The sequence below is a fragment of the Notamacropus eugenii genome, chromosome 5, assembly GCF_028372415.1.
Source record: "Notamacropus eugenii isolate mMacEug1 chromosome 5, mMacEug1.pri_v2, whole genome shotgun sequence".
NCBI classification, from domain to species: domain Eukaryota; kingdom Metazoa; phylum Chordata; class Mammalia; order Diprotodontia; family Macropodidae; genus Notamacropus; species Notamacropus eugenii.
The window spans coordinates 309017221-309029581 of NC_092876.1; the positions used below are offsets into that span (position 1 = coordinate 309017221).

At 43.0% G+C, this 12361-nt stretch overlaps 1 protein-coding gene across 3 annotated transcripts; it reads left to right on the top strand.

The window, feature by feature from the left end:
* Positions 1-1666: 1666 nt before the first annotated feature.
* TMEM37 (transmembrane protein 37) lies at positions 1667-11763 on the top strand. Of its 3 annotated transcripts, none has more exons than XM_072613335.1 (3): positions 1667-1926; positions 2237-2387; positions 5837-11763. In XM_072613335.1, the coding sequence occupies exons 2-3, from the start codon at positions 2367-2369 to the stop codon at positions 6407-6409; spliced, it is 594 nt and encodes a 197-aa protein (XP_072469436.1). In that variant the 5' UTR covers positions 1667-1926; positions 2237-2366; the 3' UTR covers positions 6410-11763. The 3 variants fall into 3 exon arrangements, with proteins under 3 accessions (XP_072469436.1, XP_072469437.1, XP_072469435.1); XM_072613336.1 differs by having other exon boundaries at positions 1908-2128; XM_072613334.1 differs by lacking the exons at positions 1667-1926; positions 2237-2387 and adding an exon at positions 2412-2850 and having other exon boundaries at positions 5837-6510.
* Positions 11764-12361: the final 598 nt, after the last annotated feature.

Genomic DNA, 12361 nt, shown 5'->3' on the forward strand with positions numbered 1-12361 from the left:
GGGTTCCCAGAGTCTGTACCCCATTAAACGTGCAATTTAATGGCAGTGAGATTGTTGTTTATATACAAAAGGGACAGAGATTAAGCATTGTTTAATATAGTAAGTGGTCTGGGGTGAGCCAGGCACAACAGTGAAAGGAATATCAAGTAGGCTAATTAGAGGATCTAAGTGAGATTGAGGAGTGGTAGGTACAAGTAAGAAGTGGACCAGGGATCTGGGCTGCTGGAATGTGTGGGAAAATTCGGGACGTGAGTTGTTCTAGAGATATGGTCCTTTCCTACAAAGGGGTCCAGGTCCCAAAACCCCATCAATTCTAGTATCTTTGCCAAGAATAGCCCAGATGGGGGTCACAAGGAGCCCAACTACTCAAAGACAAACCATTAAAGAGGGATAGAAAGAAGGCTGGAAGAGAAAGCTGAGAGGTGGGGTGCAGGCATGGTTAGAGTAAGGTGAGCCAAGAGCTCACCTATCTTTCTGACAGGGTACAAGCCCAAGCCTAGACCTTTACTTCTTACCCCAAAAGAATGAGTCTCATTTGTCCATAGGCCCTGGAAAATCCCACCTTGAACTCTCCTTGAATCTTCCCACTTGATTTGGCTTTTCATGCCTAAAACTGTTACCTTTAACCTATCCTAGCCCTCCACTGTCTATTACCTCTGCGTACTTCCCCCTCTTTGATCCCATCGCAATCCAATTTTCTTGGTTCCTGGTGTCTGACCTCTAGTCACCCCAGTTTACAGACCACTCCCAGCAAGCCCCTCTTTGGACCCTTCCAGTTACTACTTGACCACCCCCAGATCCCTCCCTCTCCGGTCTTTCTGTATATAAGATCCGTCTTGCCTCCATGAAGAAGCTCAGATTCAATCAAGCTCGGATTCAATCTGGCCTGTTTGTACAAGAGTTACAAATGCTCAGATTCCTTAAGAGTCTACCCAATATAGCAGATCTTAAATAAACTTTCTCTTTGGCTGAAAGAAGGTTTGAGTCATGCATGTCAGCATGCCAGCATGTCAGTATGTTGGGGTCTGGAGCACCCCTAAACCTCAACATTTCCACTGAGTCTCAAAACTTACTTGGGATCATCAGTGGTTCTCCCTACTTCCTCACTCAAACATAACAAAGTCCTTTCTACCTCTGCCATATCTTTTGACAACCTGTACCTCTCTCTCAGTCTGTCTTTACTCTATCCCCTACAATACTTAGCCAGAGTAATCGATGCACCACTCTGATCTTGTCACTTTTACATTCAAAGCTCCAGTGTGAATCCCCATTGCCTATCAAATCCTGATAGCTGAATCCTAGGGCCCCTTAAAATGTTTAACCTTATATTAATACCATTTCTCTTTACATTTCCCTTTGGAGCCAGACAGGATTACCCTCTGTCCCTCCTTTTTATCTTCCATTCTCTTGTTTCTTTTTTACCTTTGTCACACAATCTTCCACCCTTGGAATGGTCTGCTTCCTCCACCTTCCTATATTTATCTGTTGATATGTCTCCAGTCATTCCAGGCCCAACTCATATGCTACCTCTGACCCCTGCCCCTCAGCCAAAGATGAAAATGACCTTTCATCTCAAATTCCTCACAGCACTTTGCCTGGACACCTCATTTGCTCTTCCTCCTTTTCTTCTAACAAAGTTATCTGTATTCTTGTATTTTGGAATTAGATCCTGGATCGCAGAGATTGTATCCTGTCTTTGTATCCCAGCACCTACCACACAGTAACTGCTTAAACAGACTGAATGGGACTGACCTTTTAAAGAAGCACTCTCCTATCTACTGTATTTTATCTCCAATGCAAATTCGTGAAGGACATTAAGGGTTATTTTTCTCTTCGCTACCCACCCCGCCTCCAACTACAACACCCCCTTTCAAGAAAGAGAACACTAAAGCAGGGAGAAGTGAAATTACTTGCTCAAGGTCACCGGTACGTGACATCAACCATCGGCTGCGCTGGCCCAGCCTCACTCGCCCCAGAGCCTTCTCCCCCGGTTCCCCACCGGTCCCCCTCGCAGCTCCAGCTCCCCCCTTCTTAGCCCGAGGATGCACTTCCCCCAAAACTCCTCGACCTCAGTGCGCCTTCCCCCACATCTCTCGGGACTCCTCTGGACCGCACTAGCTGACTCAGCGTAAGGGGAGCAGCCTAGGGTAGCCCGGGGCGGGGCGGTGCAACCAGCCTGGGGTTAATTGCTCTGTTTTTAACCACCTCCCCTCCCCCTTGCCCCTTCGCTCCCCAGTCTTGGCCCGCCCCCTTCTCACCCGATGTGCAGTTGCCACTGGTCAGCCAGCAGCTGGAGGCATTTCGGCCTGTGCGGAGGAGTCGAGGCTGCTTCGTCCATCAGCTGAGTTCGCTCTCCTGCTGGCGGCATGACGGCCATCGTGATTCAGGTATGCGGGAGGGGACCCCGAGGAGGGAGATGCCCCGAGAAACTTCGGCCCGGGCCCTGGATGTCTCCTGCTGGGCAGCCCATGCGAGCTCTGGCTTGGAAAGTCTTCTGTGCGCTCCGGGATCGCGGAGGCTGGCCAGAGAGGCGAGCTCTCCTTCACCCCCGCCACCCTGTAGCAGACGAATTTGGCTTGTCCCGGTCCCCGAGTTGGCCTGGAGAGACTTCCTCCGCTGGCTTTAGCTGGAGACAGCCCGGACTGCCCCGGCTTGCAGTATCTACTCCCGGGTATCAGCCTTTGGTTCCCATTCTGAGTTAATTTCTGTTCTAGGGCTGCATGGAGAGGTCCGAGAGAAAGCTCGGAGCTGCAGATTCGGAAGATGGACACTTGTCTCTTTTGCTCTCTGCCTGCCCTCCTCCTCCCCGCCGCAGAGATTCCATCGGAACTCTGGCTCCGAGTTCTAGGGGTAGCTCTAGCCATTGAGAGGGTTTCCCCAGAAAAAGGAAGCGTAAAATGGGATGTGTTAGAATAAGGTCAAAGGGAGATCAAGTTGGAAAACCTGCGTTAAATTTCGGCCATAGACTCCGAGGATGACTTGACGCTTCCCTCCTGTGCAACAGCTGGGGTAGGATTCCCTGCAAAGTTTTTGCTTGTGACTTAAAAAGAAAAAAAAAGCAACAACCAACTCTCCTGCTGCTTGCTTGCTTTCCTCCCAGATCTTTTCAGAGTTTTTCTACATTTCAGAATATTATCTGATTGCTGGGGGCTCCTAATACAAATTTGGGTGTTATTTTTTTAATCGTGCTTTTCTTAACGCCTCCCACTTTCCCCTCTCACAGTCAAACATATTTGCCTTTCCCACTTTGGTCAATTTGTTCAGTAAACGAATTTGTAAAAGTACCCGAGGCTCGGATGCAGAGGGATTCATTAGTAAAATAAGAACGTATCCGGAATTGCTAGTTAAGGGCCCTGAACTTGGAGAGAGAAAGCTTCTCTTCCCTGTTGTTATATCCAGGTATCCCCACTTTCCCAATCCCGCCTTTATCTACCTCTCCAAACATTAGTTTCTTCATCTGTAAAATCAAAACAATTATTACCTGCCTTGCCTATTTCATAATATTTCTATGGAGCAAATAAGATAATGCAAGTGTTTTGAAAATTGTAAAGTTTTCAAATCTTTTGGGATATATGAGTAATCAATCTGATTTGTAAAGTGATAGGTCTGTCAAATCAAATCCCTTAAGGTTTTTGGTTTCTTTTTTGATTTGTAAGAGATTATGGAATAACTACTGCAGAAAGAGCAAGGATAACCCAGAAAACACAAGATCTAGTGCCTGCAGTAGGGATTGGGATAGTTGAGCAACTCAGGATTCGGGCAATGGGGAAGTGATCATGCTATGTGAGCAGTTTTCCTTCTCTCTTGCAGCCTTAATTGCTGTTTCAAAAAAAATGTGTTTCTTACAGATCATGAGATTTGCTCTGCTATTATGTTTACTAAGAGAACACACAGGTTTGCTTTTCTAGCCCACTTCCTTCCTTGCTGCCATTTAACTGTTACCTCTTTAAAAGAAAATCAGATGTCGGCAAATTCTAGCAATTCCACGATGTTACCATTACTAAGACTCAGAGAAACTATAGCCATGGATGGGTAGAAGTAATTCCCACTCTCTCATTTTAGCTTTTATAGTAGAACCACGAATATTAGAGTCATAAGGGATCTTGGGAAGGAGCTTCAGGAGGGAAAGGGAGGGGGAGGGGGAGAGGGAGAGACAGAGAGAATTAGTCTAGAAATTTAAGGATACTATTTGTGTGTGTGTGTGAAGAGTTTTGAATGTAGCCCAGCTGAGAGGTAAGGTTAATTTCCATGCTAATTTACCAATTCAATGATTCTTTAAAAACAAACAAAACACTTCCACCGCTGAATATCTCTTTCTGATCTTGGATAACCCTGAAGAGTAAAGTCCTTTCTCTACCTGAGTCAGGTGGAGCAGTATGTACCTGTTTTGCTGATGGAGCTGTCTTTAAAGGTGAAAGGTTTCTCTATCCATAGCTGCAGTTGACTTGAGGATCAATCAATCAGTAAACATTTGTGTGACCAGCACTGTGCTAAGTGCTTGGGCATACAAATAGAGGCAAAAAACAATCCCTGCCTTCATGGAGTTTATAATCTAATGGAAGAGAATCTTAGTATTTAGAGCTGAAAGAGATCTCAGAGATCATCAACTTCATCTTAGGGTGATAATAACTTCATGTTGGGTGCTTTTTCTTGGGTTGCAGAAATAAAATGCTTTTAGTTCAAAATCTATTTATCCCCATGAAATAGATAGTACGGATGTCATCATTCTAATTCTTCCTATCAAGACGCTTAACCCAATTTAAGTGAATTGTCCAAGGTTACATAGCTGATACAGTTGTTGGGTGTATCAACTCGTAGCTACTTCCATAGCAACTGGGTTTCAGGCACGTGACAGTCCCTCTATGATTCAGTTTCTCCAGATGATGCTGGCTGTAATGATACCTACCCTGTTTATTTCACAATATTAGAAAGAGTTTAAAGTACAATCGTAGATGCTTTGAAAGCAAAAGATTTTATTTAATTGAACTCTGAGAGTGAATAAGTGGAAAGGGAAGGTAGGAGTGATCCCCTTATACTGGGCATCCTAATCTCCCCACCCATCTCACCAGGTTTACAGTCAGCACCATTCCCTCCCCCCAACCCCAGTCATCCTTGCTGCCAGTTCTGTTTTAGCAGGTTTTATCAAGAAGCCAACAGTGCTGCGTTATTTTTTTTAAAACAACAACAACAAGCTTTCTGCTCAGTTCACTCTTGAGAAACCATTTTACAGTTGAAACTCAGGTCCAGAAGACGTAGCCTTGTACAGATATGAAGTCAGAAGATCCAAGTCCAAACACTGCTTACCTCTGCTTCTGACCACTTGTGTGATTTTGGGCATGTTGCTTAGTCTCTCTAGACTTCAGTTTTTCTAAGCTGTAAAATAAGGAGCTTGGGCTAGGTGATGGTTACAATCTTTTCCAATACTGCACTATAAATCCTACTATCCTGTAAGTGACTTGTCCAAGGTGACCTAACATGTTAGTGGCAGTTCTGGAAATAGACTAGGGTCTGATTCTCCATCCAGCTTTCTTTCCATTAGACCTCATTAGATAGGGATATGTTCTAGAGGGACAAAAAGGACATTCTAAGGAGAAGGGACGGCAGGAGCAAAGATTTGGAGCTACAAAAGCACAGGGCAGGTTTGGGAGACAGGGTAGCTCAAGTAGAAAGGAGTCTTTTATATGGATTTATTGATAATAGCAGCAACAATAATATTAATAGAAAGCATTGTGCTTTAAGATTTGCAGGGCATTTTACCTATGCTAACTCATGCTCACAGTAGACATTGATGCTAGACTGTAGAACCTCTAATTTCATGTGGTATGCTGTCTTCTAGGCCCAGAAGCTATTGGCTCAGAAGAGACCAACCAAGTCCTTCTTCGAATCATGCATCCGAACCCTGATCATTCTGTGTGCTGCCATTGCTGTGGTCCTGTCTTCCATCTCTCTATGCGATGGCCACTGGCTCCTGGTGAAGGATCAGCTGTTTGGTCTGTGGCACTTCTGTGCTTTCACCAATAATAGTGAACTGAATTGCTTCACAGACTTGCACCTTGCCCAGGTGGATGGACTGGCAGTGGGTATGGTCCTGGCCAGAAGTATGGGGGCTCTGGCTGTGGTGGTGGCCATTTTTGGCCTGGAGCTCCTGATGGTCTCCCAGGTGTGTGAAGATGCCCACTCTAGGAGGAAATGGGCCATGGGCTCCATCTTCATCCTCATCTCGTTTGGCTTGTCTTCTTTGGGGCTCTTCAGTTTTGTGATCCTCTTCAAGGACCAGGTGACCTTCACAGGTTTCACATTGATGTTCTGGTGTGAATTCACCTCTTCCTTCCTTTTCTTCTTAAATGGGATCAGTGGCCTTCACATCAATAGTATCACACATCAGTGGAATGGACCAGAGAATTTTTAGAAAATGAGAGATCTCAGTCCTTCCTGAGAATGAGCTACTCGATGCCTGAGAGAAACAGACTCTGTAAAGCCACTGATTTCTTTAAAGTCATGTACCATTTCTTTGTGAAGTTTTTGATTATTTTAAAAAACAAAACTCCTTGTTCTCATTCATCTGGAGGTCTTAAGAAAAAGGGTTGGAGTCAAGGCTTGGATGCCAGTAATTCTGCAGAGAAGTGAAGTTTAAGTCAAATAGGCTGGGGCCATGGGAACACTTTAAGGGAGGGATCTTCAGGCTGCCAAATAAGTACCTGCTGACAGTATTCCAAAGCTTTGTTTCTAGGGTAGAAAGATGCCCTTTGAAAGATTGCCAGGCTGTGACCTGTGGGGTCTCCAGTCAAGGAAATCCCAGGTGACAGCTCAGTAGCAGAGTAAAAAGAGGGAGAGTCCGTTCTAATTCAAGAAATGGGGAGCCCAAGACAACGGATTCCTTTATCAACTGTACTTTTTTTTTCAAATTAAAGAAATTTAAGGTAGCTTTCTGTGCCTATCCTCAACAGCATTTGAATAGTGTTGAATCCATGCAGGGTTTCTAACAGGAAATTTACACTTAACTTTCTCTGTATTAACATAAGGTCCACTGAGTTGCTAAAAAATAACTTAAGCTTAGATTATTCTTGAGGAATTCCTCCATCCTCAGTCCACCCCTTCAAGGATTCATTCCTGACCTCAAAAAGCTTCTTCGGGGTTATCTGTAGCAGTTGGCTTTGTCCCATTAAAAGAGGACAACACATATATTGGAGGAGTTTCTAAGGACTGGTGCTTAAACTTATTTGGTTTCAACTATACCCTATCTTCTCCTTCCCCCTGCTGTATTTCCTCCCTTCTTATCTTTCTCCATCTCCTTTCCTATCCCTCTCCCTTTTTTTCTTTCCCATAATTCAGACCTAAAACCAAGTTTTGTCCTGAAATACCCAGAAAAATGAAAGTCAAAGTACTTGGCTCAAACTTTCAGTGTTTTTACTTACTCTCCTGACCCACCCCCATTTATAAGATAAGATTCCACTCTTTAAAAAGATAAATACTTCCCTCAGAGGCATCACTTCCATTCAAACTGGAATAATAAGCAACCATTTTATTGTTGAAAGGAGAAAAGGCTTGAGGGAATTTCATTCCATATACATTTCATAAGATTTCTTAGAACTTTATTATATTTTTTTTATTGAAGAATTTTTAAATCTTTGTTGTTCATCTGCCCCGATAGGAGGGTTACCCACCTAACAGTCTTCTGAGGTGTGTGGCTGATCTGGAGCTCAAGATGTCTTTAGAATTCCTTGAAGGAATTAAAACTTTATCAGGTTTAATTGGATCCCTGATTTTGGGGGTGGAGCCCCTGTGGGGCCTCTGGCAATGTGGATACATCTGGGAGAGAAGAGCTCAGGTGTAGGGTTACAGCTTTCCACCTGCTGGCCAGGTGATTTTCCTTTTCTGGTCCAAGCTCAAGAGTGTTTGTTTCATTGTTGTTTGTGTTCGCTAAGTTGGCTTTACTGACTTCTAACATCAGGGACGTGTGTGTGTGTGTGTGTCTGTCTGTCTGTCTGTGTCTGTGTGTGTGTGTCTGTGTGTGTATTCATGCTTGCTTGCTTAAGCAGGCACCACTAACAGTTTAAATGGAAGAGTAAATTAATTCAGTGTTTTCCATTCCCAGAACACAGCTTGTTTAAAAGCAAGAAGTTTTCATTAATCCACATACCTTGACCTGCTGGACTTTGCCAATTGCTATGTGTCAGATCTTGGATGATGATTAATATCCATCATTAAGTTTCTCTGTGTGTGTTTCTGAGGAGGAGGGTTTCTTCTTAGGTAGGGAAGTATAGATTACCATCTTTGCCAGCTGGAATTTATCTGCATACTTTAGTTTTGCATTGTCTCTCTCCCTTTTAGGTTTACCCAGGCCAGTCTGGGGTGGAGGGTTTCCCTCAGTCCATTATTTCCTATCTGTTGACATTCTTTTCATTTTTATAACTCTACCCCTCACGTCTTCCCTCTCCTCCTGTCCATCTGGTCTGCACTGGTTAATCTCAGCCTCTTCCCCTGTGCTCAGACTTTTGCTCAAACATCTCTTTTCTCCCTTTGCAAGCCCCTACCCAGTGACTTGCTTGATACAACTGACCAATGTTCTCCCTATTGGGTTCTCTGGATGTTCCATTCTAATCGCTCATAGGGCCACTCTGTGCATACATCTCTTGGAAATGGTGGCCTGCTCTATGCTAGGCTAAGTTTTTTACCTACCAGGACAATAATTACTTCATTTTAACATTTATTTGGGAAACCCTCTAGGAAAGGTGTCCATGCTTTGGTCTATTTTAGGCACGTATAAATAAATATATTGCTGCATTTTAAAGAAAGCATGCCTCTGAGCATTAAAAAAAAGAGATTTTTTTTTTCTGGGAGAAGGTTCCAGGGACCAAGGGATAGTAAATATCAATAACCTTATAGCATTCTGGGAGAGACAAACTGAAATTAGCTACAACCAGATTGTTAAATACCATTCAGACTCTTGCTAGATTGGGACCTTTGAGAAATTGAGTAGGGATTTACAAGGATTAGGGATCTAGGGGCAGTTTTTCTAACCATCAGCTAATGATTGGGGATTAGTGAAATTCTGAATGACAAAGGCAAGCATTAGGGTAAAGCTGCAGAAAAACTGGGATGGGGATCTAAGTTCTTTTGGATGTTTCAGAAAGGTGTAAGAGTAAATACTAAAATTCTAACTGAGGAAAGATGACTATGAGGATTGTGGGTGTGGGGTGGAATGGAATAGAGGGAATTGGAAAGGAATAACTAAACTCCTGGAATTTCCAGGAACTCTGTTGACATTAAATCAAAAGCCCCTTTCCCTGTGATGAAATCTGTGACTGGCCCCAAGGAAACCTAAAAAAAACCCCAGTCATTTAGGCTAGCCTTGGCTTTACTTACCCATGGCACTGAGGCTGAGTGGCCTGGGAGCTCATTGTTTTTCTGGAAAGAAACTCCAGGGCCTCAAGAAGACTTAGAAGCTTACTCTTCTCTGGCCACTGTGGGAATCCCAGCTGCATCAGCACAGGGACTTTTACCCCTCTTTATTCAGTCTGTCTCCAGCAAGAGAGACTAGACATTGTACTAGGACATTTTCTATGTTCTAAATACGAGACATACTTATTTGTACTTAGACATTTTCTATCTGTATCCTAATTGCAAAAGGCAAATGTATACACCTTTTCCAATGTTAAGCCTCAGTGGGTTTCTTTGTGGACTGGTGTTTGTTCTTTAAATGAAGAGTCAGCCTTCAAGGACTAAGTAATGTTCAATAAAGTAATTGAGATCATACATGTTCTAGGTGTATATCTGCCAAAAGGCCACTTTGAATTGAGGAAGGAACGTAGGACTATTGGCATCAACTAAATCCCTTCCCACTTAATGGTAGCAGTAGTCAGAGAAAAGGTCTAAAGTATCAACAGGGAACTCTACTTGTCTCAAACCAAAATGGAATGAAGCTCACCTTTTATTGATTATATTTTATTTGTATTTATTGATTGGATTATATTGATTATATATTGATCATATTTATATTGATTGATTGATTTTATTTTTTAAAATCAAATGCTCTCTGATCCTCACAACTTCTCTGGGAGGGAAAGAAAGAAGCTACTTTCCCAATTTGACCAATGAAATCGAAACCCAGAGTGTTGAAGCAATTTGTTCAAAGTCACACAGCAAATTGGTGTCAGCTAAAAATCCAGGCCCCCACTTGCCAGTCAGATTAGTGACCCTCCCAAATAGTCCTCTTTTACCAAAATTTTCCTTCTGTGCTTCTCCTCACCTCCTTTCAATCCCTAACCTTGAACTTGAGAGACATCCCATGAAGAGACCAGGAGAGCTGAGCTATCCTCAGTAGAGAATTTGGAAAATGTTAATAGCCAGCAGTATTGTTTAGGTTGTAAAACCCTGTAAAAGACCACAATGTCTAATAATTCATTTCACACATACTGAAGCAAAAAGGGTTGGAGCGACTCAAAGAGATCTGTGTTCAAATTCTGGTTCTACTTCTTATGTCATTGGACCTTGTAGGGAGATGAACTTTTCCCTCCTGTTTCTAATAAATTTGCTGAGTAGGACTTTGACAAGGTGAAAGGAAGATTGAGAGTTTTTGTTTCACTTTTATGGGCTACAGTGCAGTCAGGATACAGTCTCTAAGAAGGAAAGAGGGAAACACAAGTTAGAGCACCTGAGCTAACATAAGATGCCTTCAGAGACAATGTGGCCAGTAATGCTTTGATCAAGGTTGACAAGATGAAGAATGAGAATTTGGTTGAAGATTCTCTCTAAAACACACTAAAACATAGACACTGACAAAAGATTTGGGACTTTAATGCTATTTCCTTGATGGGGTGTAAAGAGTACCTATGCCCCTCAGTACTTGTTGGGCCATTTATACCACACTGAGGAAAACTGAACCATGACTCATGTAAGTCAGAGCTTATACTCTTGGATGTGGGCTCTAAAAGACAATAGAAATACATCTGGATAAATGGACAGGGACCATATCTGGGAGACACAGAGGAAAGAGGAGTAATACAAAGTGAACTTGTGTGCCTCGGGAACATGTGTATAGGAACCCCTGTCCTTGACAAGGTTGAAGGTGGTCCATGTAAACTTAGAGCTTTGGTTTGGGAGAAGCGGTTATATCTCTGGGGGGTCCAGTGGGGTCACATCCCGCATGCCTATGGGCTGCAAGTGTGGAGGAAGAAGGTGACTTGACTGGAGCAACATCAAACATTTTTCTGTGTGTGTGTGTGTGTGTGTGTGTGTGTGTGTGTGTGTGTGTGTGATTGCCCTTTTTCCTTTATTTTGAAATTGTTAGTTTTGTTGTTTTCTGACTGGCTATTATCTTGCCATCTCTAATCATGCATGCCTATGAGAACATTCTACAGTCATGTAATAAGAGTGTACATAATTTCTAAGGTCTTCGAATTATGGGAGTTCTAGACCTTTGGGAACAAATATTGATTTTGAAAACTCTGATGTAGATTGGGGAAGTGGGGAGCCCACTTATCCAAGCAGTTCCCCCAAAACCTCAGGGAACTTCATATTCAAATGGCAGCTGCAAAGGAGTTCCTGGAATGGAAAACAAATGGCTCCCAGAGCATGGCAGCAGATAGAGACAACAGGAAAGTAGCGAGTTCCTAAATCAGTATTCCTGGAGAGAGGATAAAGAGTTCCTGATCCAAAAAGGACTCAAAGTCAAGGGGCAGCAAGGGACAGAGCCATAACATGAAGGAGCAAACCTGTTCCTTGCCTTCATTTATGTCAGGTGAAATAAAATTTGCCCTGTCATTGATGCTTCCCTAGCCTGAATGCTTATATAAAAATTGAGGACACTTCTACCTTTTGCAGTAAAGACAAAGACGTGTTGTAATGTTCTGGAGAGACCCTAGATAGGGTGGCAACAATGGAGCCAAATTCTGACATTTTCAGGGGAAATTGGATTGGGGCATGATCCAAAGAATGATTTGTGGGAAGGATCTTCCCCTCTACCCCCCAAGATTGAGTCTTGCAAACTGCGAGACCAGAACTTAGCTTCTGGGCAATGGGTTGCATCCCTTTACACCCATATTGTGTGTTTTAAGAAATAAGCCCTTCTTGTTCCCAAATCTCTCTCATCAGTCTTGGAACCACTCTCTTTTTATACCTAGCCTAAAATCCCCCTCTCCATTAAAGTCACTCCTCCAAGCTTAGACAAGAAATGTTGTCTCCCTCCTATAAACATGAATATATTTTTATATTTATGTGAGTATAAATACAGTGGAAAAACCTCTTTATCATAACTAATAATCTCTGAGTCATCAAATCTGATGGCTTCTTTCCAGCCCTTCTCCTCCATAACATTTGACCCATTGCCCATATCATCCTACTGTGTAGTCCCTAAAAATCT

What these genes read in the sequence shown, in the direction of transcription:
- TMEM37 (XM_072613334.1), top strand. Translation starts at nt 2,764, where the DNA reads ATGGACACTTGTCTCTTTTGCTCTCTGCCTGCCCTCCTCCTCCCCGCC. An exon ending in TCTGGCTCCGAGTTCTAGGG is followed by an intron (nt 2,851 to 5,836) that starts GTAGCTCTAGCC and finishes GCTGTCTTCTAG; the next exon opens with GCCCAGAAGCTATTGGCTCA.